Source organism: Dipodomys merriami, unplaced genomic scaffold (genome assembly GCF_024711535.1).
Source record: "Dipodomys merriami isolate MVZ:Mamm:240054 unplaced genomic scaffold, mDipMer1.0.p SCAF_163, whole genome shotgun sequence".
Classification (NCBI taxonomy): domain Eukaryota; kingdom Metazoa; phylum Chordata; class Mammalia; order Rodentia; family Heteromyidae; genus Dipodomys; species Dipodomys merriami.
The window spans coordinates 151,796-179,454 of NW_027202971.1; the positions used below are offsets into that span (position 1 = coordinate 151,796).

General features: G+C 43.0%; 1 protein-coding gene across 3 annotated transcripts in view; it reads left to right on the forward strand.

Annotated features, from left to right (window-relative positions):
- Kntc1 (kinetochore associated 1) overlaps positions 1-27,659 on the forward strand; it is a 79,571-nt gene that overhangs the window by 31,277 nt on the left and 20,635 nt on the right. For all 3 annotated transcript variants that reach the window (XM_070024798.1, XM_070024797.1, XM_070024796.1), the window contains exons 27-45: positions 1,352-1,450; positions 1,613-1,716; positions 2,126-2,225; positions 2,828-2,962; positions 4,542-4,661; positions 7,161-7,233; positions 8,312-8,379; positions 10,547-10,824; positions 12,340-12,512; positions 13,008-13,105; positions 15,733-15,871; positions 16,766-16,822; positions 18,169-18,332; positions 19,462-19,566; positions 20,476-20,604; positions 21,511-21,627; positions 22,666-22,775; positions 23,403-23,610; positions 27,194-27,283. In XM_070024798.1, coding sequence (XP_069880899.1) covers positions 1,352-1,450; positions 1,613-1,716; positions 2,126-2,225; positions 2,828-2,962; positions 4,542-4,661; positions 7,161-7,233; positions 8,312-8,379; positions 10,547-10,824; positions 12,340-12,512; positions 13,008-13,105; positions 15,733-15,871; positions 16,766-16,822; positions 18,169-18,332; positions 19,462-19,566; positions 20,476-20,604; positions 21,511-21,627; positions 22,666-22,775; positions 23,403-23,610; positions 27,194-27,283 — 2,367 coding nt within the window. The remainder of the gene's footprint in view (positions 1-1,351; positions 1,451-1,612; positions 1,717-2,125; positions 2,226-2,827; positions 2,963-4,541; positions 4,662-7,160; positions 7,234-8,311; positions 8,380-10,546; positions 10,825-12,339; positions 12,513-13,007; positions 13,106-15,732; positions 15,872-16,765; positions 16,823-18,168; positions 18,333-19,461; positions 19,567-20,475; positions 20,605-21,510; positions 21,628-22,665; positions 22,776-23,402; positions 23,611-27,193; positions 27,284-27,659) is intronic.

Sequence of the window (27,659 nt, forward strand, 5' to 3'; positions counted from 1 at the left end):
CATGCATCCAAGGCAAGCGCTCTACCACTGAGCTACCTTCCCAGCCCAAAAAATTTCTGATTTTTTTTTTTTTTTTGGTCAGTTATGGGGCCTGAACTCTGGGCCTGGGCTCTGTCCCTCAGCTCTTCAGCTCAAGGCTAACGCTCTACCACTTGAGCCATGGCACAACTTCTGGCTTTTTCTGCTTATGTGGTGCTGAGGAATTGAACCTAGGGCCTCATGCATGCAAGGCAAGCACTCTACCAGTGAGCCACCTTCCCAGCCCCTTTTCCATCTCTGATAGACTAAAGACCTCTGAGCTTCTAGGAAGGCTGAGGTAGGATGATCACTTGAGCCCACAGATTAAGATAAACCTGGGCAGTAGGGGCTGGGAAGGTGGCCCAGTGGTAGAGTGCTTGCCTTGCATGCATGAGGCCCTGGGTTCGATTCCTCAGTACCACATAAGCAAAAAAAAAAAAAGCCGGAAGTGGCGCTGTGGCTCAAGTGGTAGAGCGCTAGCCTTGAGCTGAAGAGCTGAGGGACAGCGCCCAGGCCCAGAGTTCAGGCCCCGCAACCGGACCCAAAAAAAAAAAAAAAAAAAAAAAAAACCTGGGCAGTAGCATGCCAGGCGCTGGTGGCTCACACCTGTAAATCTAGATACTCAGTAGGCTGAGATCTGAGGATCATGATTCAAAGCCAGCCTGGGCAGGAAAGTACATAAGACATTTATCTCCAGTTAACCACCAGAAAACCAGAAGTTGTGCTGTGGCCCAGGTGATAGAGGATGCGCCTTGAGCTGAAGAGCTCAGGAACAGCGTCCAAGCCCAGAGCTCAAGCCCCACGACGAGCAAAAAAAAAAAAAGCGCAAAATAGTAAGACTTTCCAAAGAACTATTTTCAGCTCAATAAATTAGGAGTATTTTTTTTTGGGGGGGGTCCAGTTGTAGGGCCTGAACTCTGGGCCTGGGCGCTGTCCTTCAGCTCAAGGCTAGTACTCTACCACTTGAGCCACAGCACTATTTCCTGCTTTTTTATGCTTATGTGTTGCTGAGGAATCAAATCCAGGGCCTCATGCATGCAAGGCAAGCACTCTACCACTGAGACAACTTCCCAGCCCTCTAATTTTTTTTTTTCTGTCTGTTCGTCGGCCTGAACTCTGGGCCTGGGCGCTGTCCCTCAGCTCTTCAGCTCAAGGCTAGTGCTCTACCACTTGAGCCACAGCGCCACTTCTGGCTTTTTTTTTTTCTGCTTATGTGGTTCTGAGGAATCGAACTCAGGGCCTCAGGCATGCAAGGCAAGCGCTCTACCACTGAGCCACCTTCCCAGCCCCAGCCCTCTAATTTTTTGTATATTCTTTTTTTACCTCAATTTAGGACTTACTCGGGAGGTGCAGCTCAAAGTCTACATCGCTCTTTGACACTGCTTGGGAAGCAAAGGCCATGGCAGTAATAGGATGTCTGTCTGACACAGATGTAAGTGAACACTTGTACGTGGATTCCCTGTGGGTACCAGATCATAAAGACTTTTATTTCTCATCATAAAAAGGTGAATTTGTATAGTATGAAAAGGGACCAACTACTATGTGGTTAATCCGCATGCAAGTTTGTCCTTGTCCCCCTGTGTATCTCTCTTAGCTCATATTTGATGCTGTGCTTAAAATCATGTACAAGGCGGTCGTCCCCTGGAGCGCAGCTGTGGAGCAGCTGGTCAAACAGCACCTGGAGATGGACCATCCCAAGTAAGATTTCTGCCCACCAAAAACAAAGTTCCTGTTCCCTAGATTAGCTGATGTGGTGAGTTTTCTGTTTACTGTGTTGCATGGTGTTTCATCAAAACAAGACAATTCAAGCTGGGTGCTGGTGGCTCAGGCCTGTAGTCCCACTGCTCAGGATGCTGAGATCTGAGGATTGTTGTTCAGTGCCACCCAGGGCAGGAATGTCCATGAGACTCTTATCTCCAGTTAACCACCCACAGAGCCATAAGTAGAACTGTGGCTCAAATGGTAGAGCACTAGCCTTGAATAAAAGAAGCTCAGGGACAGTGCCCAAGCCCTTAGTTCAAGCCCCAGGACTAGCACACACACACACTTACATACAAATAAAAATAGTCCATGTTAATAACCATAAATTTCACAAATTTGCTTTTAGGGTCAAACTATTGCAGGAAAGTTACAAACTTGTTGAAATGAAAATGCTTTTACGGGGCTATGGAATAAGAGAGGTGAATCTCTTAAACACCGAAATAATGGTGAGTATGATAGTGGAAAATTATTCCCCTTTGGTTCTAGTTCTAGGCAATGTGGAAATTTTAATGAGGATTCTGTAGTCTAACTGGTTATTAGAGCTATATTTTCTTTAGGTATGATCATAATAGGATATTCAGTTGTTGATGAGGATATTCAGTTGTTGATGAGCATATTAAGGACAGCAAATTGTATAAGAAGAAAAACAGGACTGTTGCAAAATTCAGAATATAATTATGTTTTGTCTTCAATTTTTTTTTTTTTTTTCCTGTTTGTGGGGCTTGAACTCTGGGCTTGGGCGCTGTCCTTGCATTCTTCAGCTCAAGGCAAGCACTGTACCGCTTGAGCCACAGTGCTACTTCCGGTTTTCTAGTGGTTTATTGAAGATAAGAGTTTCACAGACTTTCCTGCCCGGGCTGGCTTTGAACCTCAATCCTCAGATCTCAGTCTCCTGAATAGCTAGGATTACAGGAGTGAGCCACTAGCACCCGGCTATGGTTTAGTTTTGTATTGTATTAGTTTGATTTGTTAGCAAATGATTTATAGCAAATGATTCCTGCGTTCTTTCTGAGTTCATAACAGGAGATGGCCATGCCATGTGTTTCAGAGGGTGATCAGATATATTCTCAAGCAAGATGTTTCATCCTCCTTAGAAGATGCATTAAAGGTGGCTCAAGGGTACATGTTGTCTGCCGATGAGGTCTATAGTCTAAGAATGATCGATCTGATTGATAGAGAACAGGTATGAAAGTTTTATGTTGTTTTGTAGAGATCTTTGCTAACTACATCCTTAAAAAATAAAATTCGATCATATGAGCCAAACTGATTTTTACAAAATAAATATCAACATAAAAACATCAAATGTGGGCTGGGAAGGTGCCTCAGTGGTAGAGCGCTTGCCTTGCATGCATGAGGCCCTGGGTTCAATTCCTCAGCACCACATAAAGCAGAAAAGGCCAGAAGTGGCACTGTGGCTCAAATGGTAGAGCACTAGCCTTGAGCTGAAGAGCTGAGGGACAGCGCCCAAGGCCCAGAGTTCAGGCCTCATGACCAACAACAACAAAAAATTCAAATGTGGGGCTGGGAATTTGGCTTAGTGGTAGAGTGTTTGCCTAGCATGCATGCAGGCCGGCATCCTTCTACTTGTGCTTCCCCTGTAGCTGGAAACCACTTTGCTGAACCATTGGTTGATCTGGAGTCTTATGAACTTCAAACATCCATCTCTGCCTCCCGGATAGCTAGGATTATAGGCTTACAATTAGAGCCTTGCGATTACTGGCTTGTACCTGGTTTTTCAGTTTTTGGATACAGGAAGCCAGAGCCTTGTGCATGCTAACACATGCTCTACCACTGAACTGTAACCCTACAGATACCTTTTTTGTATTTGTAAATGGCTTTTATTTTACATATTCATAACCTGAGGAATGCTCAAGAAGTAAGCTGATCATTAGTACCTATGACTGTATTTTAAATTTAGTTTCTGTATTGTTGTCATCGAAATAGAAGTTTCATAGGGTTAGGGGTTTTTTTGCTTATTTGTTTTATTTATTTATTTTATTTTATTTTATTTTTTTGGGTCCGGTCGTGGGGCCTGAACTCTGGGCCTGGGCGCTGTCCCTCAGCTCTTCAGCTCAAGGCTAGCGCTCTACCACTTGAGCTACAGCGCCACTTCCGGCTTTTTTCTTTTTGCTTATGTGGTGCTGAGGAATCGAATCCAGGGCCTTGAGCATGCAAGCAAGCGCTCTACCACTGAGCCACCTTCCCAGCCCTATTTAATTTTTTTACATATTTATTTGACACTGCTGTGTTTTCAACTCAGAACATCATGCTTGCTAGGCAAGAGCTCAACTACTGAGCCATATTTTCAGTCCCAGTTTGTTTGTTTGTTTGTTTTCAAAACTGAGGAATGAACTGAGGGCCTTGCACTTGCCAGGCAAGTGCTCTTCCACAAAGCTAAATCCCCATTCTCCAGTCTCAGATTTTTTTTAAAAATTGACTATATTCTATTTTTCAAAATGCTATTTCATGTTTTCTCTCTCACTCTCCTTCTCTCTCTCTTTTTCTGAATGATTGGGCACAAGAGATTGAATCTAGGTCCTCATTCATGCTAGATGATTGATATTTGTTGTTGTTACAAACCAGAGATAGTGATCGAATCCAGGGCAGTGCACATGCTAGGCAAGTGGTCTTACCACTAAGCTCTACATCCCCAGCCCTTACTGCTGTCTGTCCCTTCCTCTTCATGTTGGAAAGGAGGAGGTATGTCCACTGTCCTCTGCATAGAATGGTTGTTCCATCTTCCCTTCTGACTCTGTTCACAGGGTGAAGACTCTGTCCTCCTGTTGCGGTCCCTGCCACCCTCTGAAGCTGAGAGAGCTGCTGAGAGAGTTGTCATCTGGGCTCGTCAGGCATTGCAAGAAGAACCAGACGATTCTAAAGAGGTGAGAGTTTTACTAAGTAAGTTGTACTGATGGCACACGCATGTAATCTCAGCACTCTGGCAGCAGAGGAAGCCAGTTCGTGAGCCCCAGGCCAATCTGGGTTATATAAAAATACAACCTGGCTCAAAATAATTACTTTAATTAATAAACAAACCCAGTTTTTATGGATGGAAAAGGGTAGACTTACATAAAGCTCTGTCCTTATCACTGGCAGAGTGGCCTCATGTGACCATTCCTGTGTCATTTATGACCTAGGAGAAATGCAGCTATGGCTGCTTTGGAGCAGTTGAATTAGCCCACACTGAATAACCAAGATCTGCAAGCTAAAGGAATTGGAGTAGCTGTTGAATATAAAAGGGTTCTTCATAATGCCTTCACTATAGGGCACACTTGTAATCCTAGCTACTTAGGAGGTTGAGATCTGAGGATCGTGGTTTGAGCCTGGGCAAAATGTCTGATCCCCCCCAGGCCCAGAGTTCAAGTCCCACGACGACCACCACCAATAACAAAAAAAATCCCAGAGTCCAGGGCTTGGACCAGTGGACACTCCTCTCTATGCTCAGGGTATTGCTATAGCTTCTGCTGCCCTTGAATTTATGATCCTGCCTCAGCCTAAAGAGTAGAAATGGGAATTGACAAATTCTTTTTGAAATTCACATCAGTCAGTAACAGAATTCAAACCTATAAATCATATATTACTCTGGTTTTAAAACTGGAACTATCACTATCTCCTGCATACTCTGACTCACTAGTGGGTGGAAATTTAAAAATGAGCACTTTGCACTTGTATTCCTTTGAGAAATGGATATGATCATCATACATAAAGTTATTACCTTGTTGAATATGCATGGTTTCCAAAATATATCAATCTAGACATACTTTCACATCTCAAGCCATCATTTAGTGTTGAGTTGAGTGAAATCTAGACTACTATTTCAAGGGACAAATACTTTGAGGGCACTATATAAGTTCAAAATAATATATAATGCTTTTAAAATAATAAATCATTGATGTGCTTACTGGAACTTCAACTTTCTTACATGAAGTAAACTCATTTACTCATTTTCAACAACAAACAATACTAGTTACACATTTAAATCTAAATAAACTTTAATTCTTTTTAATAAATTGTTGTCAAAATCTAAAAGAAAAGTCTGATCCTCTTGATCTCTACCTCTCGACTCCCTGGAATTGTCACTTTACTGAATTATTTTAATTAATCTTGCTGGAATTAGCACTTTATCAAATCATTTTAATTAATCACTAGAAGAAATACTGTAGTGATTACTTAGTAGACTTCTTTTTTGTTCCTTCTAACTTTTCCTAAGAACATTTCCAAATGTTTGGAATAAATAGCCTGATAGAGAATAAATCTGGCTGGGCACCGGTAGCTCACACCTGTAATCCTAGCTATTCAGGAAGCTGGGCTCTGAGGATCTCGGTTCAAAGCCAGCCTGGACAGGAAAGACCATGAGACTCTTATCTCCAATAAACCACCAGAAAACTGGAAGTGACACTATGGCTCAAGTGGTAGAGTGCTAGCCTTGAGCTGAAGAGCTGAGAGTCAGCATCCAGGCCCAGAGTTCAAGCCCCACAACCAACAAAAAAGAAAAAGAGGGGCTAGGAAGGTGTCTCAGTGGTAGAGCGCTTGCCTTGCATGCATGAGGCCCTGGGTTCAATTCCTCAACACCACATAAGCAAAAAGAAAAAAAAGCCGGAAGTGGCGCTATGGCTCAAGTGGTAGAGTGCTAGCCTTGAGCTGAAGAGCTGAGGGAGAGCACCCAGGCCCAGACTGGACCCCCCCCAAAAAAAAAAAAAAAAAAAGAAAGAGGGGGGGGGGAGAGAGAGAAAATGTTCATCATAGTGTAGTAACTAGCTTTATTCATGTTTAGCCTATATAAGACTTACTTATTAGCCCTTTTGTAGCTTTTCTAACTATTGCTAACCTATACCTTTAATTTTTCAACTCTGCTCTTGTTGTTGTTTGTCATTGTTTTTGTTTTTCTGAATCCTTGGTACTGGTTTGTTTCATCTGGTTGGGTTGGGTTTGGTTGTGCTACTGGGAGGGGAACCCAGGGCCTCATGTATGCCAGAAAAACACACTACCACTGAACTATACTCCAAGCTGGTGGTCCTATGGTTTTGTTTTTTTTTTTTTGTTTTGTTTTGTTTTTGTCGGTCGTGGGGCTTGAACTCTGGGCCTGGGCGCTGTCCTTCAGCTCTTCAGCTCAAGGCGAGCACTCTACCACTTGAGCTACAGCGCCACTTCCAGTTTTCTGGTAGTTTATTGGAGATAGGAGTCTCACAGTCTTTCCTGCCCGGGCTGGCTTTGAACCATGATCCTCAGATCTCAGCCTCCTGAGTAGCTAGGATTACAGGCGTGAGCCACCAGTGCCCTGCCCTATGGTTTTTTTTATGTTTGTCTATGTCCTACTGAGATATTCAGTAAAAGAAGCATATCTCATTTTGCATCTTTATTCTTTTGCATCTTTATTTTAGGAGAAGGCCTGGAGAATGTCTGTGGCGAAGACAGCAGTAGACATTCTAAAAATACTTTACAACATTCAAAAAGGTAGCATCTGCCTCTGTTCTTCATCTGGGTTTTGTTCCAAAGCTCAACCTTTTCAGACGGGTCCCACGAGTGACAGCTAATATCATACCTATGGTTGTCTTGGCTTTGAATGTCTTTAATAATATTACCCATTTTTCTGCTTTTCTTGACATATTTTTTAAATGGATAGTATGAGAAGAGAAGCATGTCAAATCAACTTTTTTTTTTAATTTGCTTCAATAAGCTGCTCAGTGCTTTCCCAGACTTCTTTGATAATCTGAACTTATTGTTCATTTTTCTCACATTTCAGTTGGTTATAGGCAACTAGATAGAGCAGGTAAACCCATTTAAACTTAGAAGCAGTTAAAGAAGTAACTATGGGGGAAAAGAAGTTACTTTTTGTTTTTGTTGTTGTTGGTCCTGTGGCTTGAACTCTGGGCCTGGGCACTGTCTCTCAGCTCTCAGCTCTTCAGCTCAAGGCTAGCGCTCTACCACTTGAGCCACAGCACCACTTCCAGCTTTTCCTGTTTATGTGGTGCTGAGGAATCGAACCCAGGACCTCATGCATGTGAGGCAAGCACTCTACCACTGAGCCACCTTCTCAGCCTCAGTAATAAAATTTCTAAGATCAGATAATAAGGAGAGAGCTTACAGTTGTATTTAGCTTTAAATTTAGTTTTTTATTTAGTGTTATTTAACTCACAGTTCTGAAGAGGCTTCCTTCTGAAGGCCTTCTTTTCATTTTTGACAGTACTGAAGTTTGAACTTGAGGCCTTGAACTTGCCAGGCAAATGCTCTACTAGCTGAGCCACACTTCCAGCCCTGCTAAGGCCCTCATAACGCAACAGAGGGCATCCCACATCGAGACAGACCAAGCTAGAGCAAGTGCTAGAGAGAGATCACTTTTATAACATACACGCTCCAACAACAACCCTTAGTCCTTGAAAGGGTTCATTCATTCAGGAAGGCTCTGCCACTTACCTCCCAATGGTACTGCCTTCCCTAATACAACAACAAACAGGATATTCGGGGATGACATGCACACAGTAGCATGTGGAAGTATGTATAGCTGCTGTAAATTTCAAAATTTTAATTACAGACAATCTACAGAAGAAGGATGAGTGTGAAGAAGTCTTGAAACTGTTTAAAGTGGTTGCTGGTTTACAGGTAATGATGCTGAGCAGCAGTGCCTGTAAGTGCAGTTAACCTACATGTTCCACACCAGCCGCCTCTAGACACTATCTTCTGGTTCTTTTCTTCTCAACAACTTATTGATATGACAATTCATATACTATATGGTTCATCCATTCAATGACTTTGGTACATTCTAGTATTGGTTTTTAAAAATCGTAAGAAGTTGGGCTGGGAATGTAGCTTGGTGGTAGACTGCTTGCCTAACATGCATGAAGCCCTGCGTTTGATTCCTCAGTACCACATAAACAAAAGGCCAGAAGTGGCACTGTAGCTCATGTGGTAGAGTGCTAGCCTTGGGCAAAAGAAATTTAGAGACAGCACCCAGGTCCTGAGCTCAAGCCTCAGGACTGGCAAAAAAAGAAAAAGAAAAATTTTAAGAAGTTATGTATGATATTGTTACTAATTTTAACAATATTTCTATATGCAATTCAGTAGTATTAATTCAATAATTAACATTCACAATACATACCCATCACCTCTATTGCTTTCCCCATTCCAAGCAGAAACTGTGGCTATTTGACCTTGGCTCCCCATCCTGTCTTCCACCAGTTCCCTTTAATGTTCTGTCCTCGCCATTGCCTTTATGTGAAATTGTGCAACGGAGGACATCGTAAAAGAGTCCCATGTCTATAAAGTATGAGAGAGAACCGCTGTCTTCATGAAAGGCTCCAGGAGTGTGACTGAGTTCCTTTCTCCATGTTTTTCTTAAGTTTGAAAGTTGCAGTTATTTTAAGGCTCTGATTTCTTAAACAGTGAGATCTCTATTTATCTAACCACCATTGAGTGAACACTATTGAGCGAGGTCTGGTGTGTGTCCACCACCCTCGCTTCAGCCTGAGAGGTTGTTCTCCTTCTATAAATGAGAAACATTGAACTTAGGAACCTTTATTACATTGCCCCAGGCTTACAACAGTCATTGCCTCCACTAAAGATACCTGTTATGCATGACTTCAGCACTAAAGATACCCGTTATGCATGACTTCAGCACCCTTGCTTAATGTGCTACTACTATTTCTTTTTTTTGGGGGGGGGGGGATATCAGTCATGGGGCCTGAACTCTGGGCCTGGGCGCTGTCCCTCAGTTCTTCACCTCAAGGCTAGCGCTCTACCACTTGAGCCACAGTGCCACTTCCGGCTTTTTTCTTTTTGCTTATGTGGTGCTGAGGAATCAAACCCAGGGCCTCACATGCAAGGCAAGTGCTCTACCACTGAGCCACCTTCCCAGCCCTTATTTCTTAAAATGAGGTTGTTAAAGATTAAAAAAGCATGGCTGGGAAGGTGGCTCAGTGGTAGAGGGCTTGCCTTGCATGCATGAGGTCCTGGGTTCCATTTCTCAGCACTACATAAGCAGAAAAAGCCGGAAGTGGCGCTGTGGCTCAAGTAGTAGAGTGCTAGCCTGGAGCCGAAGAGCTGAGGGACAGCGCCCAGGCCCAGAGTTCAGGCCCCACAACCAACAAAAAATAAAAAAATAAAGCAGCTGGGTACTGGTGGCCTACTTCTGCACTTCAATGAGATTTTATTTTTATTTTTTTTTGGGTCCTGTCATGGGGCCTGAACTCTGGGCCTGGGCGCTGTCCCTCAGCTCTTCAGCTCAAGGCTAGCACTCTACCACTTGAGCCACAGCGCCACTTCCGGCTTTTTTCTTTTTGCTTATGTGGTGCTGAGGAATCGAACCCAGGGCCTCATGTATGCAACGCAAGCGCTCTACCACTGAGCCACCTTCCCAGCCCCATTAATGAGATTTTAATAGAAGTAAGGAAATAAATCTTTATAGTCTAGAGTGAGGAGCTAACCAGAAGTTACATAAGAGAGCAAAGATGCATTCTTCAACCCATTAGAATTGCCCAGCCTGTTGCTTCACTCCTCTTTTATGTTCAGGTTTCCCCATAACTCAGAATTATTGATCACAAATGTCAGTACAGCTGAAATTGAGAAACCCTGGTTTATAGTGATAGTTTTCCTATTTTTCCAGATTTTGCATATTATTCTTATTTTAATAGATTTTGAATTAAGAAATATTGACTTCTTAATTTACAAGTGAGTAATCTCTGAGGCAGGTGTGGTTAAAAAGGGTTGGATCCCAAGGATGATTTTTTTTTTTTTTAAGACTTACGACTTTGTCTTCCTTACCTTGGTGCAGGAGAACTTCGAGGTCTTTCTTCCATTTGAAGATTATAGCAACCGTGCCCTGGTAGCAGATCTTTGTGAACAGCACATTAAAGCTCACCAAGATGCCCAGGAGAACAAAATTAAAAGCACCTTAGGGCCCAAAGCCACCCAAGGGCCAGGCCTGAACACCCAGTCAAAGCTGCACAGACAGGCACTAGCCCTGCAGATGTCTGCCCAAGAACTAGAATCAGAGCTAGTGCTGAGAGCCCTGAAAGATGGAAAAGTTGGGACAGCACTGAGCAAATGCAGGTAACACTGGCGACTTCAGTCATTCAGTTTCTCTGAAAGCAGTATGTGTTTTATTTCTTCAGTGATAAGCGTAGAGCCAGGAATACTGGTTTTGTTGTTGTTTTGTGAGAGTACTGAGGCTTGAACTCAGGCCATGGGAGCTATTCTTTAACTTTTTGCTCAAGGCTAGTACTCCACCACTTGAGGCACTGTTCCACTTACAGCTTTTTGCTTGTTAATTGAAGATAAGAGTCTTGAGAAATTGTCTGCCCAGGCTGGCTTTGAACTGTGACTCTCAGATATCAGCCTCCTGAGGAGCTAGGATTATAGTGCTAAGCCACTGGTGCCTGGTTAGTCTTAACAATGTTTCCATGACATATACTGTGCTTCTTTTTTTTTTTTTTTTTTTTTGTAGGTCGTGGGGCTTGAACTCTGGGCTTAGGCACTGTCCCTGCACTCTTCAGCTCAAGGGGAGAGCTCTACCGCTTGAGCCACAGTGCCATTTCTGGTTTTCTGGTGGTTTATTGTAGAGAAGAGTCTCACGGACTTTCCTGCCCAGGCTGATTTTGAAACGTGATCCTCAGATCTCACCCTCCTGAGTAGCTAGGATTACTGGTGTGAACCACCAGTGCCCGACTGTGTGCTCCATTTTTAAAACCAGAAGTGGATCTGTGGCCTAGTACTGGCATTAAAAAAAAAAAGATACTCTGCTTGTGTTGTTTATTTTTTTTTTTTGTTGGTTGTGGTGCTTGAACTCTGGGCTTGGGCATTGTCCCTGCACTCTTCAGCTCAAGGCAAGTGTTCTACCGCTTGAGCCACAGCGCCACTGCCACTTCCGGTTTTCTAGTAGTTTATTGTAGATCTGAATCTGATGGACTTTCCTGCCGGGGCTGGCTTTCAACTGTAATCCTCAGATCTCAACCTCCTGAGTAGCTAGGATTACAGGCGTGAGCCACCTTGCCCAGCTTAACATACTCTATTTGTTGATGGTAGTAGTTTAGATACTCATACAAAAAAGTCAAATGTGGTAGGTTGGAGGCCTGGCTCAGATGGAAGAGCACTAACCAGTGACAAAAAAAAAACACCTCATATACCGAGCCAGGCACCAGTGGCTCCCGAGTGTAATACTAGCTACTCAAGAGGTTGAGAACTGAGGATCGTGGTTCAAAGCCAGCCCAGACAGGAAAGTCCATGAGACTCTTATCTCCAATTAAACAACAGAAAACGTGAAGTGGCGCTGTGGCTCAAGTGGTAGAGCACTCACGGTGAGCTAAAGGGCTCAGGCTCAGGGTTCAAGCTCCACGACTGACAAAAACAAAAACAAAAAACCCTCATATATCAAGTTCAAGTCCCGATCTCAAACAAAACAAAAAAGTCAGATGTGTATTGTAAGTTTTTGTCCCAAGTGGTAGAAATATAGAGTGCTTGCTTGGAAGTATCAGGCCTTGAATGCAAACTGTAAAAACAAAACACAAAAAAGATAAGCATACCTGCTTTTTGAGTTTTCTAGTTATCCACACTTGTTTTTCTCCACAGAGACTTAGTTAAGTATCACTGCAATGCTGACACTGGAAAATTGCTGTTTCTGACCTGTCAGAAGCTTTGTGAGATGTTGGCTAATGATGTCCCCATGACAGCTCCTGTGGAACTGAATCTTCCCACTGAGATTCATGGTCTCGCATGCCAAGCGGCCACCATCTGCAGTCCAGGTGACAAGATTTAGAAATCTCTCATGGTCTCTGGCTTGTGGTGTTCATGTCTCCCAAATGCTGGATAGTAACAACATAGTATTACAATACATCTCCTTCTTATAGGAGTTGATATTTTAAATATTAAAAGCCAGTTGTGGTAGCCCACTTCTGTAATCCCAGTACTGAGGAGGCTGAAGTAGGTGGTTTGTGAGTTCAAAGCCAGCCTGGGCTATGTAGCAAGTAGAAAACAGATCAACAATGGCATTTCTGACTTGACCATCTTTACTTTTGTAGGATTCTGAGATTCCTTGCCTCCTCATAGCTAACCAAACTTTTAAGCCAAGCTTCAGAAAAAACTTGAACTGCATTTAGAATAGTCTGTGGAAACCTTTCAGTCTACTGTGTGACTTTCTTAGAATTGTAGGTGGTAATTACAAAAAACAAAAATTAGGGGAGTTGTTTTCATTATTGTAAAGATGTAAAACAGTTTGCTGGGTTTTCTCCCCTTCTCAGATTTTTTATTAGATGTGCTAGAACTGTGTAAATACACTCTCACTGCTGTGGAACTTTCCAGACAATGCCAGATGGATAACTGTGGAGTGCTAATGAAAGTAAGTCATTTGTGAGTCCTTTTTCCTGCCATCTCATTATGTTCATGAGCTTCAAAAATCCTGCATCTACCACTTAACATTTTTTTATTCTCCACTAGAACATCAGAGGGCACGAAGCTGCCTCTTTTCCAGTCACACTTACTGGCTTTCATGTGTACCATCTTTTGAACATTGAGGACTCTGAACATTGTCCTTCTGTTAGAGTAAAATTTGAAGTGCCACTTTTGAAATCCAGGCATGGTGATAAATGCCTGCAATTCTGACACTCAGGAGGTGGTGACAGAAGGATTATGAGTTCCAAGCTAGGCGCTTGGGGCTCAAGTCTGTAAGCCTAGCTACTCAGGAACCTGAGATCTGAGGATCTCAGTTCAAAGCCAGACAGACAAATCTGTAATACTCCTCTTTTTTTTTTTTTTTTTATTGGAGATGAGAGTCTCATGGACTTTACTGCCCGGACTTTATTGCCCAGGCTGGCTTTGAACCTTGATCCTCAGATCTCAGCCTCCTGAGTAGCTAGGATTACAGGCGTGAGCCACCAGCGCCTGGCTTCTTCTTTTCTTTTTTCTTTTTTATGCTCATAAGGCTTGAACTCAGCTTCTTGGCACTGTCCCTGAGAGTTTTTACTCAAGGCTAGCATTCTACCACTTGGAGCTATAGCTCTACTTGTGGTTTTTGTTGTTGTTTTGGAGTTTTTTTGGTTGGTTATGGGGCTTGAATTCTGGGCCTAGGTGCTGTCCCTCAGCTCTTCAGCTCAAGGCTAGTGCTCTACCACTTGAGTCACAGCAGCACTTCCAGATTTTTCTGGTTTTTTTTTGTTTTTTTGTGGGGGGGGTCCGGTCGTGGGGCCTGAACTGTGGGCCTGGGCGCTGTCCCTCAGTTCTTCAGCGCAATGCTAGTGCTCTACCACTTGAGTCACAGCACCACTTCCAGATTTTTCTTTTTTTTTTTTTGTTTTTTTTGTGGGGGGGTCCGGTCGAGGGACCTGAACTGTGGGCCTGGGCGCTGTCCCTCAGTTCTTCAGCTCAATGCTAGCACACTACCACTTAAGCCATAGCACCACTTCCGGCTTTTTTTTTTTTTCTGCTTATGTGGTGCTGAGGAATCAAACCTAGGGCCTCATGCATGCAAGGCAAGCGCTCTACCATTGAGCCACCTTCCCAGCCCTTTTTCTGTTTTTTATGTGGTGCTCAGGAATCAAACCCAGGGCCTCATGCATGTGAGGCAAGCACTCTACCACTGAGCCACCTTCCCAGCCCTACTTGTGGTTTTTAGGTAAGTAATTTGAGATAAGAATCTTATAGACTTTCCTGCCCAGACTGGCTTCAAACCATGGTCCTCAGATTTCTTTTTTTTTTTTTTTTTGGTCTGGTCGTGGGGCCTGAACTCTGGGCCTGGGCGCTGTCCCTCAGCTCTTCAGCTCAAGGCTAGCGCTCTACCACTTGAGCCACAGCGCCACTTCCGGTTTTTTTCTTTTTGCTTATGTGGTGCTGAGGAATCGAACCCAGGGCCTCATTCATGCAAGGCAAGCACTCTACCACTGAGCCACCTTCCCAGCCCTGGTCCTCAGATTTCAACTTCCTGAGTAGCTAGGATTGTAGGCATGAGCCTCCTGTGCCCAGCTCCATAAGACTTTTTTTGTGAGTTGTGAGGCTTGAACTCTGGGCCTGGGCACCATCCCTGAGTTCTTTTTGCTCAAAGCTAGTGCTCTATCACTTTGAATACCACTTTTGTTTTTTCAGTGGTTAATTGGAGATGAGTCTCTCTGCCCTCGCTGGCTTTGAACCATGATCCTCAGGTCTCAGCCTCCTGAGTAGTTAGGATTATAGACATGAGCCACCAGTGCCCAACTTTCCATAAGACTCTCATCTCCAGTTAATCAGCAAAAAGCTGGAAGTGGAGGTGTGCTCAAGTAGTAGAATAACCAGCCTTGAGCAAAAATTAAGGAACAATGCCCATGCCTTGAGTTCGAGCCCCAATACCTGCATAAGACATAGGTCAGAGAAAACAGAATACAATTGTCGCCTTAGTATCCAAAGAGGAACTTGTTTCCAGGGCCCCCTTGCAGAAACCAAAATCTATGGATGTCTTATCTGAATGTCTTATCTAAAATTGTATAGTGTTTGCATATAACCTACATACATATTCTCATATACTTTGACCATTTCTAGATTACTTGTGATGCCTGATGCAGTTTCAATGCTATATATGTAGTTGTTAAAATATATTTGTTTGCAGGAGTAGAGAACAGCCTACCTACAATCTATATAAAGCCCCTGAAGTCATTGGTATATGACAGGACAGACACGTAGCTTCTCATTGGCTGCCTATGGCTGTATGCCAATGTGAAAATTTTTTATGGCCCTCAAATGATGTTATAAATATCCAAATGGTTCCAGGCAAAAAAAAAAGGTTCCCCACCTCTGGAGGAAATGATCAAAATAATAAAGTATGTACAGTTTGATTTCTTCTGAATAACTCAGATTTACAGTTGGTAGAATCTATACCAGCTGTATATAGGTGCATTGACTATGGAAGCTATTTGGCTCGCATCCATCTATGTCTGCTCTGTGAAAATGGCACCTGTTTGGAAGTGCACTCCTGTCTTCTCTGTTTGATTTGGTATTTAGACTTCTTTTGGAACTCATAAGGATCCATATGAAGAGTGGTCTTACAGTGACTTCTTCAATGAAGATGGCATTGTTCTTGAAGCACAGGTGGTGCTACCCCTTATTTATGAGTTTATTTCAACCCTGGTGCCTCTCACAGGTGAGTCTTCATTTGTCTCATTGTTTTCTATGCATTTTCTCTTTATAGAAATTTAAACTGTAGAGGTTTACACTAGAACGACACACAACATAAAGCAGCAGTATGAGCCAAGCCCTGTGGCTCATACCTGTAATCCCAGCTACTCAACAGATGAGAGGATCATAGCTCGAGGCCAGCCCTGGTGAAAAGTTTACACAGACACCTTCCCCCAGTCCCTTTCTCAACCAATAGCAGGACTCAGTATGCATCTGTCATCCCACTTATGTAGGAGGTTGAAGTTGACAAGATTAAAGTTTTACAAGACCCCTTGGGCCTGGCCTGTCATCCTAGCTACAGCAGAAAGCATAAATAGTATTGAAGTGCAGACTAGCCTGGACAAAATGAGACCCTATCTTAAAAATAACCAGAGCATTCAGGTGCCAGTAGTTCACTTCTATAATCCTAGCTAGTCAGGAGATGAACTGAAGGATCATACATAGTTCAAGGTTAGTCTGGGCATATAGCCCAGATGTAAAACTGGGTATAGTAATGTGTACCTGTCATCCTACATACCTAAGAAGCATAAATAGGTGAATCACAGTCTAGGCTGTCCTGGGACTTTATTCTAAAAATAACAAAAGCAAAAATAAAAATAACAAAAGCAATAGTCTGAGGGCATGGCTTCAAAGGGTAGAGCATCTGCCTAGAGAGCAGGAGGTCATGAGTTCAAACTAGCACTGCCAAAAAACGAAAAGAGAAAGAGAGAGAAGCAGTTTTAGAATCATCTATGATAATAGTACAATATTTTTACTGGTTGTTAAACTGATAGTAGCACAATACTTAACTATCGAAGTCTATATACTTCATAAGAGTATTTTATTTAATGTTGGTTTCATTTATCATTCTCATTTGTAGAAAGCAGAAGATATCCCTTGGAATCTACAAGTTTACCATACTGCTCTATTAGTAAAGGTATTTGATGTTGGAAATATACAGTACTGTATTACTATTTCATAAGTATAAAAATTGTATAAAACACTGAATGAGACTCTGACTTCATGTTGTCTGACTTCATGTGTTTATTTCACTGTTATTCTTCCAGAAGGGTAGGAGATGACGAGATTTGGCTGATAGTATCAACATCTAGGAATCTCTTTTTTTTGGGGGGGGGGGCGTCCAGTCGTGGGGCCTGAACTCTGGGCCTGGGCGCTGTCCTTCAGCTCTTCAGCTCAAGGCTATCGCTCTACCACTTGAGCTACAGCGCCACTTCCGGCTTTTTTCTTTTTGCATATGTGGTGCTGAGGAATCGAACCCAGGGCCTCATGCATGCAAGGCAAGCACTCTACCACTGAGCCACCTTCCCAGCCCCTCTAGGAATCTCTTCAGAAGTGTTAGTCTTCCATATAGAGGAAGTCTTCACCTAGTCATGATTTGAGCATCTCGATTTTTAAAAACAAGCAAGTTATAATCTAAACGTCTCATTATTTAGTGGACTCGGCTTTTTTCTGGTTTAAATACAGACTCATGTTAACTTTGAGAAGGAAGTCCATGATCATTACTTGCACTGAAGGAGAAGGCTGACTGAAAGCAATTTCCCATAATAATGGTTTATTTTTGTTTTGCTTTAAAAATAATCTGAAGAGGGATGGGAAGGTGGCTCAGTAGTAGAGTGCTTGCCTTGCATGCATGAGGCCCTGGGTTCGATTCCTCAGCACCACATAAGCAAAAAGAAAAAAGCCAGAAATGGTGCTATGGCTCAAGTGGTAGAACCCTAGCCTTGAGCTGAAGAGCTGAGGGACAGCGCCCAGGCCCAGAGTTCAGGCCCTACAACTGGACCCAAAAAAAAAAAAATCTGAAGAGCTGGGCACCAGTGGCTCATACCTGTAATCCTCGCTACTCAGGAGACTGAGATCTGAGGGTTGCAGTTTAAAGCTAGACTGAGCAGGAAAGTCCATGAGACTGTCTTCCATGAACCATTCAAAAATCAGAAGGGGTTGGGGGTTGGGGGTTTAGCCCAGCAGAAGGGTGCCTGCCCTGCGTGAGCAAGGCCCTGGGTTTGGTCCTCAGCCCTGGGGCGGGGGGGGGGGGGCGGGGGGAACAGAAGTGGCTCTGTGGCTCAAAGTGGTAGAGCGCTGGCCTTGAGGACAAAGAAACTCAGGGACAGCACCCAGGCCCTGAGTGCAAGCCCCAGGACTGACAAAACAAAACAAAACTGAAGATACACTTCTTTTGTAAACTACTTAAATATAATAAAATAATTTTTAAAAGAAACTAACAGAAGAAAGAGATAATATTCAAATCCTCTTATCACTTGGCAGGACACAATTTTGTTCTACCCATTCAAAGTTCCATCATTGCGCTGCTTCAGAACCTTCAGGAATCGAGCCAGTGGGAACTGGCCCTAAGATTTGTGGTTAGTTCCTTTGGGTCCTGTCTCCAGCACTCTATGTCAAACTTCATGAACGCCAGTTTGAGTGAAAAGGTACGGTTTCAAGAACAAATACTTTGACTTAATGTGAAGTGACAAAAAACCCACCAACAGTTTTTTTTCTTTTACTTTTTTTTTTGCCAGTATCTAGATTTGAACTTAGAGCCTTCAACTTATTTAGCTGGCACTCTACTATTTGAGTCATGCTTCCAGCCTGACTTTTTGCTCGGAGGTGAAGTCTCACAGACTTTTTCTGCTTGAATTGACTTCCAGCTCTCAACCTCCTGAGTAGCTGGGATTATAGGAGTGAGCGACGAGTGCCCAGCTCCAGTCCACCTGATTTGGTCCTATAGTCAGGAAATTGATCATTTGTTAAATGTAAGAAGATCTTGTTGACCATCTGAGATTTAGGTACAAGTACAAGATGTTTGCCCACATTTCTATTTTTTCTGGTCATGGGGCTTGAACTCTGGGCCTGGGCGCTGTCCCTGCGCTCTTCAGCTCAAGGCGAGCACTCTACTGCTTGAGCCACAGTGCTACTTCTGGTTTTTGAGTAGTTTATTGGAGATAAGAGTCTCACGGTCTTTCCTGCCCAGGCTGGCTTTGAACCTCGATCCTCAGATCTCAGCCTCCTGAGTAGCTAGGATTATAGGCTTGAGCCACCGGGCACCCGGCTTATCTTTTTAATTTTTTTGTTTGTTTATTTAGTTATTTTTGGGTCCGGTCATGGGCCTGAACTCTGGGCCTGGGTGCTGTCCCTCAGCTCTTCAGCTCAAGGCTAGCGCTGTACCACTTGAGCCACAGCGCCACTTCCAGCTTTTTTCTTTTTGCCTATGTGGTGCTGAGGAATCGAACCCAGGGCCTCAGGCATGCAAGGCAAGCGCTCTACCACTGAGCCACCTTCCCAGCCCTCTTTTAATTTTTTAAATAAACTTTAGTGTTTGTTTTTGCAGTATTGGGGATTGAACTTGCTAGACATTTGCTCTAACAGTTGAGCCATTGTCCCAGCCCAGGAAATAGAGTTTTTCTGTTTTGTTTTGGTTTTGTCCTGGCTCCAGGTTTCTTGCTATAGATTAAATACTAATACTTTTTTTCATAAAATCATGAATCTTTGCTATTTGAGAAGAATTTTCAGAATGATACATAGAAGTTATCTAAAGATTTATTTGTTCTTTTCTGAAAGTTACTTGGAAAGAGCACATTACTTAATTTAAAGAATGCTGTCCTGGAATTGAAAGACAAGTCTGTTATGTTTATCAGAGGAAATGCCACAACACTACTGCACAAAGTAAGTATTTGTGGGCTTTTTACTCATTTGTTTTGCCTTCTACCTCAATCCATGATGCATATATTTCAGTAGTTTATAATACATTAAAATAGTGTTGTACTGCAAAAAGCCAGGTGCCAGTAGCTCACTCCTGTAATCTAGCTACTTGGGAGGCACAGATTGGAAGGACGCAGGTTGAGGCTAGCATTGGCACAAAGTTCACGAGACCATATCTCAACCAATAGCTGGGTGCAGTAGCACATTCCTGGCTACTGAGAGGAATGTAAATAGGAGGACTAAAATCCAGTCCAATTGAGGCTGGATTTTGAGATAGGGTTTTGAGACCATATCTGTTTTGTCTCTATGGATAAGAGTACTAGAGGGGCTGGGAAGGTGGCTCAGTGGTAGAGTGCTTGCCTAGCATGCATGAAGCCTTGGGTTCAATTCCTCAGTACTACATACACAGAAAAAGCCAGAAGTAGTGCTGTGGCTCAAGTGTTTAGAATGCTAGCCTTGAGCAAAAGAAGCTCAAGGACAAGTGCCCAGGCTCTGAGTTCTAACCCCAGGACTGGCAAAAAAATAGAGTCCTAGAGATAGCTCTCATGAGTTCTCTGTGTGTATATGGTGTGTGTATGTACAGGGGCTTGAGCCAAGCACCTGGGCATTCTTAGTGTTTTCACACTCTATCACTTAAGCCACAGCTCCACTTCTGACTTTTTGGTAGTTAATTGGAGATAAGAGTCTTAAGGACTTTCCTGCCTAGGATTGTTTCAAACTGCAATCCTCAGGCCTCAGCCTCCTGAATAGTTAGGGTTGCAGGTCACTCGCACTCAGCTTCTTTTGTAAGATTTACAATTAAATTTGATGACAGATCTTTAACTCTGGATTCGTTGTGAAAACTTTAATGGTTCTGATGCTTTCTTCCCATAGGTATTTAATTGTCGCCTAGTGGACCTCCACCTGGCCCTGGGTTACTGTACTCTATTGCCTCAAAAAGACGTGTTTGAAAACCTGTGGAAGCTCATAGATAAAGCGTGGCAGAATTATGACAAGATTCTGGTAGGTACTGAGCAAGCACACTTTTCACTCTTAAAGTTTAAAGATTTGGGAGAAGAAATGAAATGACTTTGTCTTGTGTAATGGAACAAATGTTGAACTAGGTCTTACAGGTTCAACCAGCATTAAAGTTGAGTGGTGACACAGTGACAATAAGCATTAGTTGTTTTAAATAAATAAGATGGAGCTAGGCACTGGTGATGCATGCCTGTCATCCTAGCTACTCAGGAAGCTGAGATCTGAGGATCACAGTTCAAAGCCAGCCCAGGCAGGAAAGTCCATGAGACTCTTATCTCCAATAAACCACTAGAAAACCAGAAGTGGCGCTGTAGCTCAAACGGTAGAGTGCTCCCCTTGAGCTGAAGAGCACAAGGACAGCACCCAGGCCCAGACAGAGTTCAAGCCCCACGAGCGACAAAAACAAAAAAAACTATCTGTGGGAGTAAGATTTTGTTTGTATGTTTATTATTTCTGAGATGAGTTTTTGCAGCGTAGCCTAGACTGGCCTCAAATGCACAGCCTCAGCCTCCTGAGTGCTGATATTATAGGTATGTACCACTACATCAAGCAGTTGTGTTTTGCTCTAAAATTTACCTTTTGTAAGGAATTGCAAGACAGCTAAAGTAACCAAAAGATGAATCATCCCACTGCTGTCAAAGAAGTCGTGACTGGCAACAACAGTGCATGACGTTCTGTCCTATCATCACACAGGGAGGCTATGGGTTTTGTTTGGTTCTTGCCGTGCCAAGGACTGAGCCAAGTTTTGCACATGCTCCACGCTTGTCCTCCCAAGGAGCCGCATCCTCAGCTCAGGGACGTCAGTGCTGTCGTCACGTTGCCTCTCAAAGGCATCAGAATAGAAGAAACCATTGTATTTGTGATAGAGTTTTACTCTGTCTTTTTTTTAAGGCACTCTCTTTGGTGGGCTCTCAGCTGGCTAGTCTCTATCAGGAGGTCCAAATGAGGCTTCGATTCCACGAAGTCAGTACTGACGCCCAGTGGGGAATTCGTCTCGGAAAACTTGGCGTGAGTATTCACATTGCTGTGACGTTCCGTCCATCTTGAAAATGTAAGGTATTCATCTCGCTGTCCTTTGCCTTCAGTAAGAGGAAGTTTATGTACTCATATAAATTTTAGTTAACGGGCTGGGAAGGTGGCTCAGTGGTAGAGCGCTTGCCTTGCATGCCTGAGGCCCTGGGTTCAATTCCTCAGCACCACATAAGAAAAAAGCCGGAAGTGGCGCTGTGGCTCAAGTGGTAGAGCGCTAGCCTTGAACTGAAGAGCTGAGGGGCAACGCCCAGGCCCAGAGTTCAGGCCCCACAACTGGACCAAAAATAAATAAATAAATAAATAAATTTTAGTTAAAAGAGACCTTCTGCTTCATTTCCTTTTGCACATAGGAAGTTAAGAATACACATTTTCACCTACTTAGCTTTCTCATTTATAGGCAGGTGTGTATCTAATGTCATTTGAAACTTGTGCTCTTTCTGGCCTTACCTGTAGCCTCATACTTTTGTTTTCTGCTGCTGTTGTTTGGTGAAGGTGTTTGTTTGTTTACTTGCTTGTCTTTGATATGGGGTTTTGCTATGTGGTCCAAACTGGTATTGAATTCCTGAGCCCAAGATATCCTCCACTCTCAGACTCCCGGATATCCGGAATGACAGACACATGCCACTGTGTCTGGCAAGTTCAAGATAATATTGATGGCATGTGCCAATGAACACCTGTAATCCTAGCTACTCAGAAGGTCTAAGGATGGTGATTCAAAACCAGCCCCACAGAAGAGTCCTCCAGACTCTTATCTCCAATTAGCAGCAATAAGCCAGAAATGGAACTGTGGCTCAAGTGGCAGAACACCAACACTGAGTGCAAAAGCTGAGCATGAGGCCTTGGTTCAAGCCCCAGTACCTGTATGTTTCCCTCCCTCCACCCCCCCAAAAAAAGTACTATTGAGAAGAGTAGTGGTGGTACACAACCTGTAATGCCAATAGGCAGAGGGCTGATGGAGGAGGATCTAGAGTCCTGAAACCAGCCAAGACTACATTTTACTCTTTGTATTTCTAGATTTCTTTTCAACCAGCCTTCAGACAAGACTTTCTCACCAAGAAAGAATTCATGAAAGCTCTTGTGGAGAACATTGATATGGACACAAGCCTCATTCTGGAATATTGCAGGTAACTCCTTGAACTCTCAGAGTGTTTTTGTTGTTGGCTTAGCCACAGGCTACTCCCCCACGGAAGGAACACCGTAATCAACAAGGTGCTGAGTTCAAACACCCAGTATTGCCAAAAAGGTGAAAGAGAAAGAAAAGCCTGGGTTGGTCTTTTGTTGTTTATAAAATTTACTGAAATAGAATTATATTTTGCAAACCATTTTGTAACATGTTGCTGTTACTACTGTGTCTTCTGCAGTCCATAGGCACAGATCTTCCTCCTGTGTGTTGAACTTGGTTAAATTCTGTCCTATGGATACATTATTTAGCCATCTTCTCATTGAGGGGCAGTTGAGTTGTTTCCAATGTTATTATTTTTTAGTATAACTTTATTATTAAGATATTGCACATTTTATAAGACAGGTTTTGAGTACCTTTCTTTTTCTGGACAGTGTCACACCTTCCTTCACCTTTCCCAGGAAAGACTGTGATTTCCAAAAGGCTTATTATTATTATTAGTTCTGGTGGTCCCTAGTTTGTGTGACTTGAGGCTGGACAATGGGAAGGTTTAATTTGCGTGGTGGGAGCAGGTAAGGTGTCTGAAATCCACACGTGGGGGATTCAGGGAGTAACCCACAACTTCTTTCAGCACATTTCAGTTGGACTGTGATGCAGCCCTCCAGCTCTTCATTGAAACTCTTCTCCACAACACCAATGCCAGCCAAAGCCAGGGAGATGCCGCCCGGGTGTCTGCCAAGCGGCAGCATTCCAAATTCCTGGCCAAAGCCATTGAGATGGTGCCTTTACTCACCAGCACGAAGGATTTGGTCATCAGTCTTAGTGGAATACTGCGAAAGGTAGGCGGACAAATAGGGAAGTGAATGCATGGAGTCTCTTCAAGCATCTTTCCTGTATTAATCAGATATGTATGATTACAAATGCCATCTATATGTCCTGGTTTATTTTCTCCTTGGTTTTTCTTTCTTGGTTTTCTTTTATTTATTTATTTTTATTGTGAGACTACCGTACAGAGGAGTTACAATTACATGGGCATCTTTTATTGTTGTCGATTGTGGGGCTTGAACTCAGGGCCTGGGTACTGTCCTTGAGTTTTTTCACTCAAGGCTAGCACTACACTTTGAGCCACAGCTCCACTTCCAGTTTTATTGTGATTAATTGGAGATAAGAGTCTCACAGGGGCTGGGAAGGTAGCTCAGCGGTAGAGTGCATGCCTTGCAAGCATGAGGCCCTGGGTTTGATTCCTCAGCACCACATAAACAGAAAAAGCTGGAAGTGGCGCTGTGGCTCAAGTGGTAGAGCGCTAGCCTTGAGCTGAAGAGCTAAGGGACAGCGCCCAGAGCCAGAGTTCAGGCCCCATGACTGGCAAAAAAAAAAAAAAAGAGTCTCACAGCCGGCGCTGGTGGCTCACGCCTGTAATCCTAGCTACTCAGGAGGCTGAGATCTGAGTATCACGGTTCAAAGCCAGCCCGGGCAGGAGAGACCGTGAGACTCCTATCTCCAATAAAACCACCATAAAACCGGAAGTGGTGCTGTAGCTCAAGTGGTAGAGCGCTCGCCTTGAGCTGAAGAGCTGAGGGACAGTGCCCAGGCCCAGAGTTCAAGCCCCACGGCCGACCAAAAAAAAAAAAAAAAAAAGAGTCTCACAGACTTTCCTGTTGTGTTGGCTTCAAACCATGATCCTGAGATCTCAGCCTCCTGGATAGCTTGGATTATAGGCATGATCCTGTCCTGTATTTTTAGTTGCCTTGGATATCCTTTTGGTCTTTTATAGCTTTTTTTTTTTTTTCCCCAGAGCTAAGGACCAAACTCAGGGCCTTGCACTTGCCAACCAAGTGCTCTTCTGCTGAGCTAAATCCCCAACCCCATATCCTGTATTTCTAAACAGCACTTTTCCCTCCGTTTTTTTTTTTTGGGGGGGGGGGATCTGGTCATGGGGCCTGAACTCTGGGCCTGGGCGCTGTCCCTCAGCTCTTCAGCTCAAGGCTAGCACTCTACCACTTGAGCCACAGTGCCACTTTGGCTTTTTTCTTTTTGCTTATGTGGTGCTGCAGAATCGAACCCAGGGCCTCAGGCATGCAAGGCAAGCGCTCTACCACTGAGCCACCTTCCCAGCCCCCAGATTTTTTTAAAACATAGCATACATTCTTTGAAAAAGACTTAACCTAGAGAGACCACTGTAAACCCAAAAGGGAAAGAAACTTCCCTATCCTCCTATTCTATAGAATAAATATTTTAGCTCTTTAGAAATAAATACTAAGCCAAGCTCTGGTGGCTCACACCTGTAATCCTAACTACACAGGAGGCTGAGATCTAGGATTGTAGTTCAAAGCCAGCCTGGGCAGGAAAGTCTGTGAGACTTTTTTTTTTTTGTCTGTCATGGGGCTTGAACTCGGCTTGGGTGCTATCCCTCAGCTCAAGGTGAGTGCTTGAGCCACAGTGCCACTTTCAGTTTTCTAGTGGTTTTTTAGAGTTAAGAGTCTCACAGACTTTCCTGCCTAAGCTGGCTTTGAACCATGATCCTCAGATCTCAGCCTTCTTAGTAGCTAGGATTACAGGTGTGAGCCACCGGCTCCCAGCTCTGAGACTCTTATCTCCAATAAACCACTAGAAAACCAGAAGTGGTACTGTGGCTCAAATGGTAGAACACTCTCCTTGAGCTAAGGGCCCATAGTTCAAGCCTGACTGACAAAAAAACAACAAAAAAGAAATAAATGTTAATAGCTTGGTATAGTGATTATCCTAGTTTTGTTATTATCTATTTAATTTTTTGCCAGGCCTGGGGTTTGAACTCAAGGCCTGGGTACTGTCCCTGAGATTCTTTTTAGGCTAGCACCCTACCCGTTGCGCCACAGCCTTTTCTGAGTGGTTTATTAGGGATGAGACTCTCCTGCCTGTTGACTTCAAACCACAATCCTCAGATCTGAGCCTCATGAGCAGCTACGATTGCAGGCGTGAGCCACCAGTACCTAGCTTATTTATTATTCCTATTACTATATGCTTTTTATTATTCTATTATTATGTGGTTCAAATATATTTAAACATTATTATGGAGAGATGTTCAAATAATAAATTTTGTTATTATAATTACTATAATGAATATCTTTTAGATGTGTATTTTCCAATTCTTCTGAGAATTGAAGTTTTTTTGTAATTATTTTGGCCAGTCCTGAGGCTTAAACTCAGGGCTTGGGCACTATCCCTGAGCTTCTTTTGCTCAAGGCTAACACTGTCCTGCTTGAGGCACAATATCACTTCTGGCTTTTTCTGTGTTTGTGGTATTGAGAACTTAAACCCAGAGCTTCATGCATGCTAGGCAAGCACTCTACCACTAAGCCACATTCCCAGCCCAGAATTAAAGTTTTTTAGTCAAGAGGTAGTTTGATGGGTAAATGACAGGGAAATAAGATTGAAAGACTGTAAGACAAATTTCAATTGGGTGTTTTGCCTGTAATTCAGCCAAACATGTGAACTTGCTCCAACTTCCCAAGTACAAATGGACCTTCTTCCCACTTCTGTTAGTCATGTGATGCAAGTTGACATTTAAAAAATAGAAAATGATAATATGTGGGCAGAGTCCAAGAACAAAGAATGGTATATGTAGCTACCACCCTGTTACTTCTTAGAGCAGAAAGTACAGGTACAGCTAAAAAGGCTTTTGAGAGAGACTGACATGAAGTCCTTCCCAAGAAAAGGCCTCTTTATTCCTATTCTCATTTTCCCATTAGAAACAGAAGAAATAGAACTTCAATTTCAACATCTTATAAAATCGTGAAATTTTGACCCAATGTTTATTCTTTTTTTTTTTTTTGTCGGTTGTGGGGCTTGATCTCTGGGTTTGGGCACTGTCTGTGTGCTCTTCAGCTTAAAGTGACACTCTACTGCTTGAGCCACAGTGTAACTTCCGGTTTTCTAGTGTTTTATTGGAGATGTCTTTTGTTTTTGTTGGTGGTGGGGCTTGAACTCTGGGCCTGGGCGCTGTCCCTCAGCTCTTCAGCTCAAGGCAAGTGTTCTACCCCTTGAGCTACCTTGCCACTTCTGGTTTTCTAGTGGTTTATTGGAGATAAGAGTCTAACGGACTTTCCTGGTGGGGCTGGCTTTGAACCATGATCCTCATATCTCAGCCACATGAGTAGACAGTCGTGAGCCACCAGTGCCCAGTGGAGACAAGAGTCTTATAGACTTTTCCTTGCCCGGGCTGGCTTTGAACCATGATCTTCAGATCGCAACCTCCTGAGTAGTTAGGATTTTAGATGTGAGCTACTGGCGGCTGGCTTATAGTGAAAATTTTAAAGAATAATTCAACCAGATTGTAGTACACTGACATTTTATATCTGTTAATGTACCAGCAAACATTAATTGAACAAATCTTCTGCACAGCATGTCTCCTTACACTTTAATGTTGTATTTGTTTTTATACAGTTGGATCCCTATGATTATGAGATGATTGAAGTTGTCCTGAAAGTTATAGAGAGAGCTGATGAAAAGATAACCAATATTAATATTAATCAGGTATAACAAATACACTAAAGAGCTCAACATCATCTTTATGCTTTTATTTGGATCACAAACAACATTACAGTTATCCTGTATCTCTGGATAATCTTTTGACTTCCCTTTGAACTCTATACTTTATTCTAGAGCTTTTTTTCTTTAAAAGGATTCCAGGAATAAAAAGGTTTTCTTTTTATTATTATTACTTTAGTAAAAAGGTTTCATGATACCCATATTTTATTATTTATCTTTATCTTATTTTTGCTGTACTGAGGTGATTTTAATGAGCTATCTGAGAGAATGACATGACTGTAGCACTAGTTATGAAGAATTACAGGGGGAAAAGGACAGGGAGCTCTGTTAGGTTTAGCTTCCGTATTAATGAAAAGCTCCA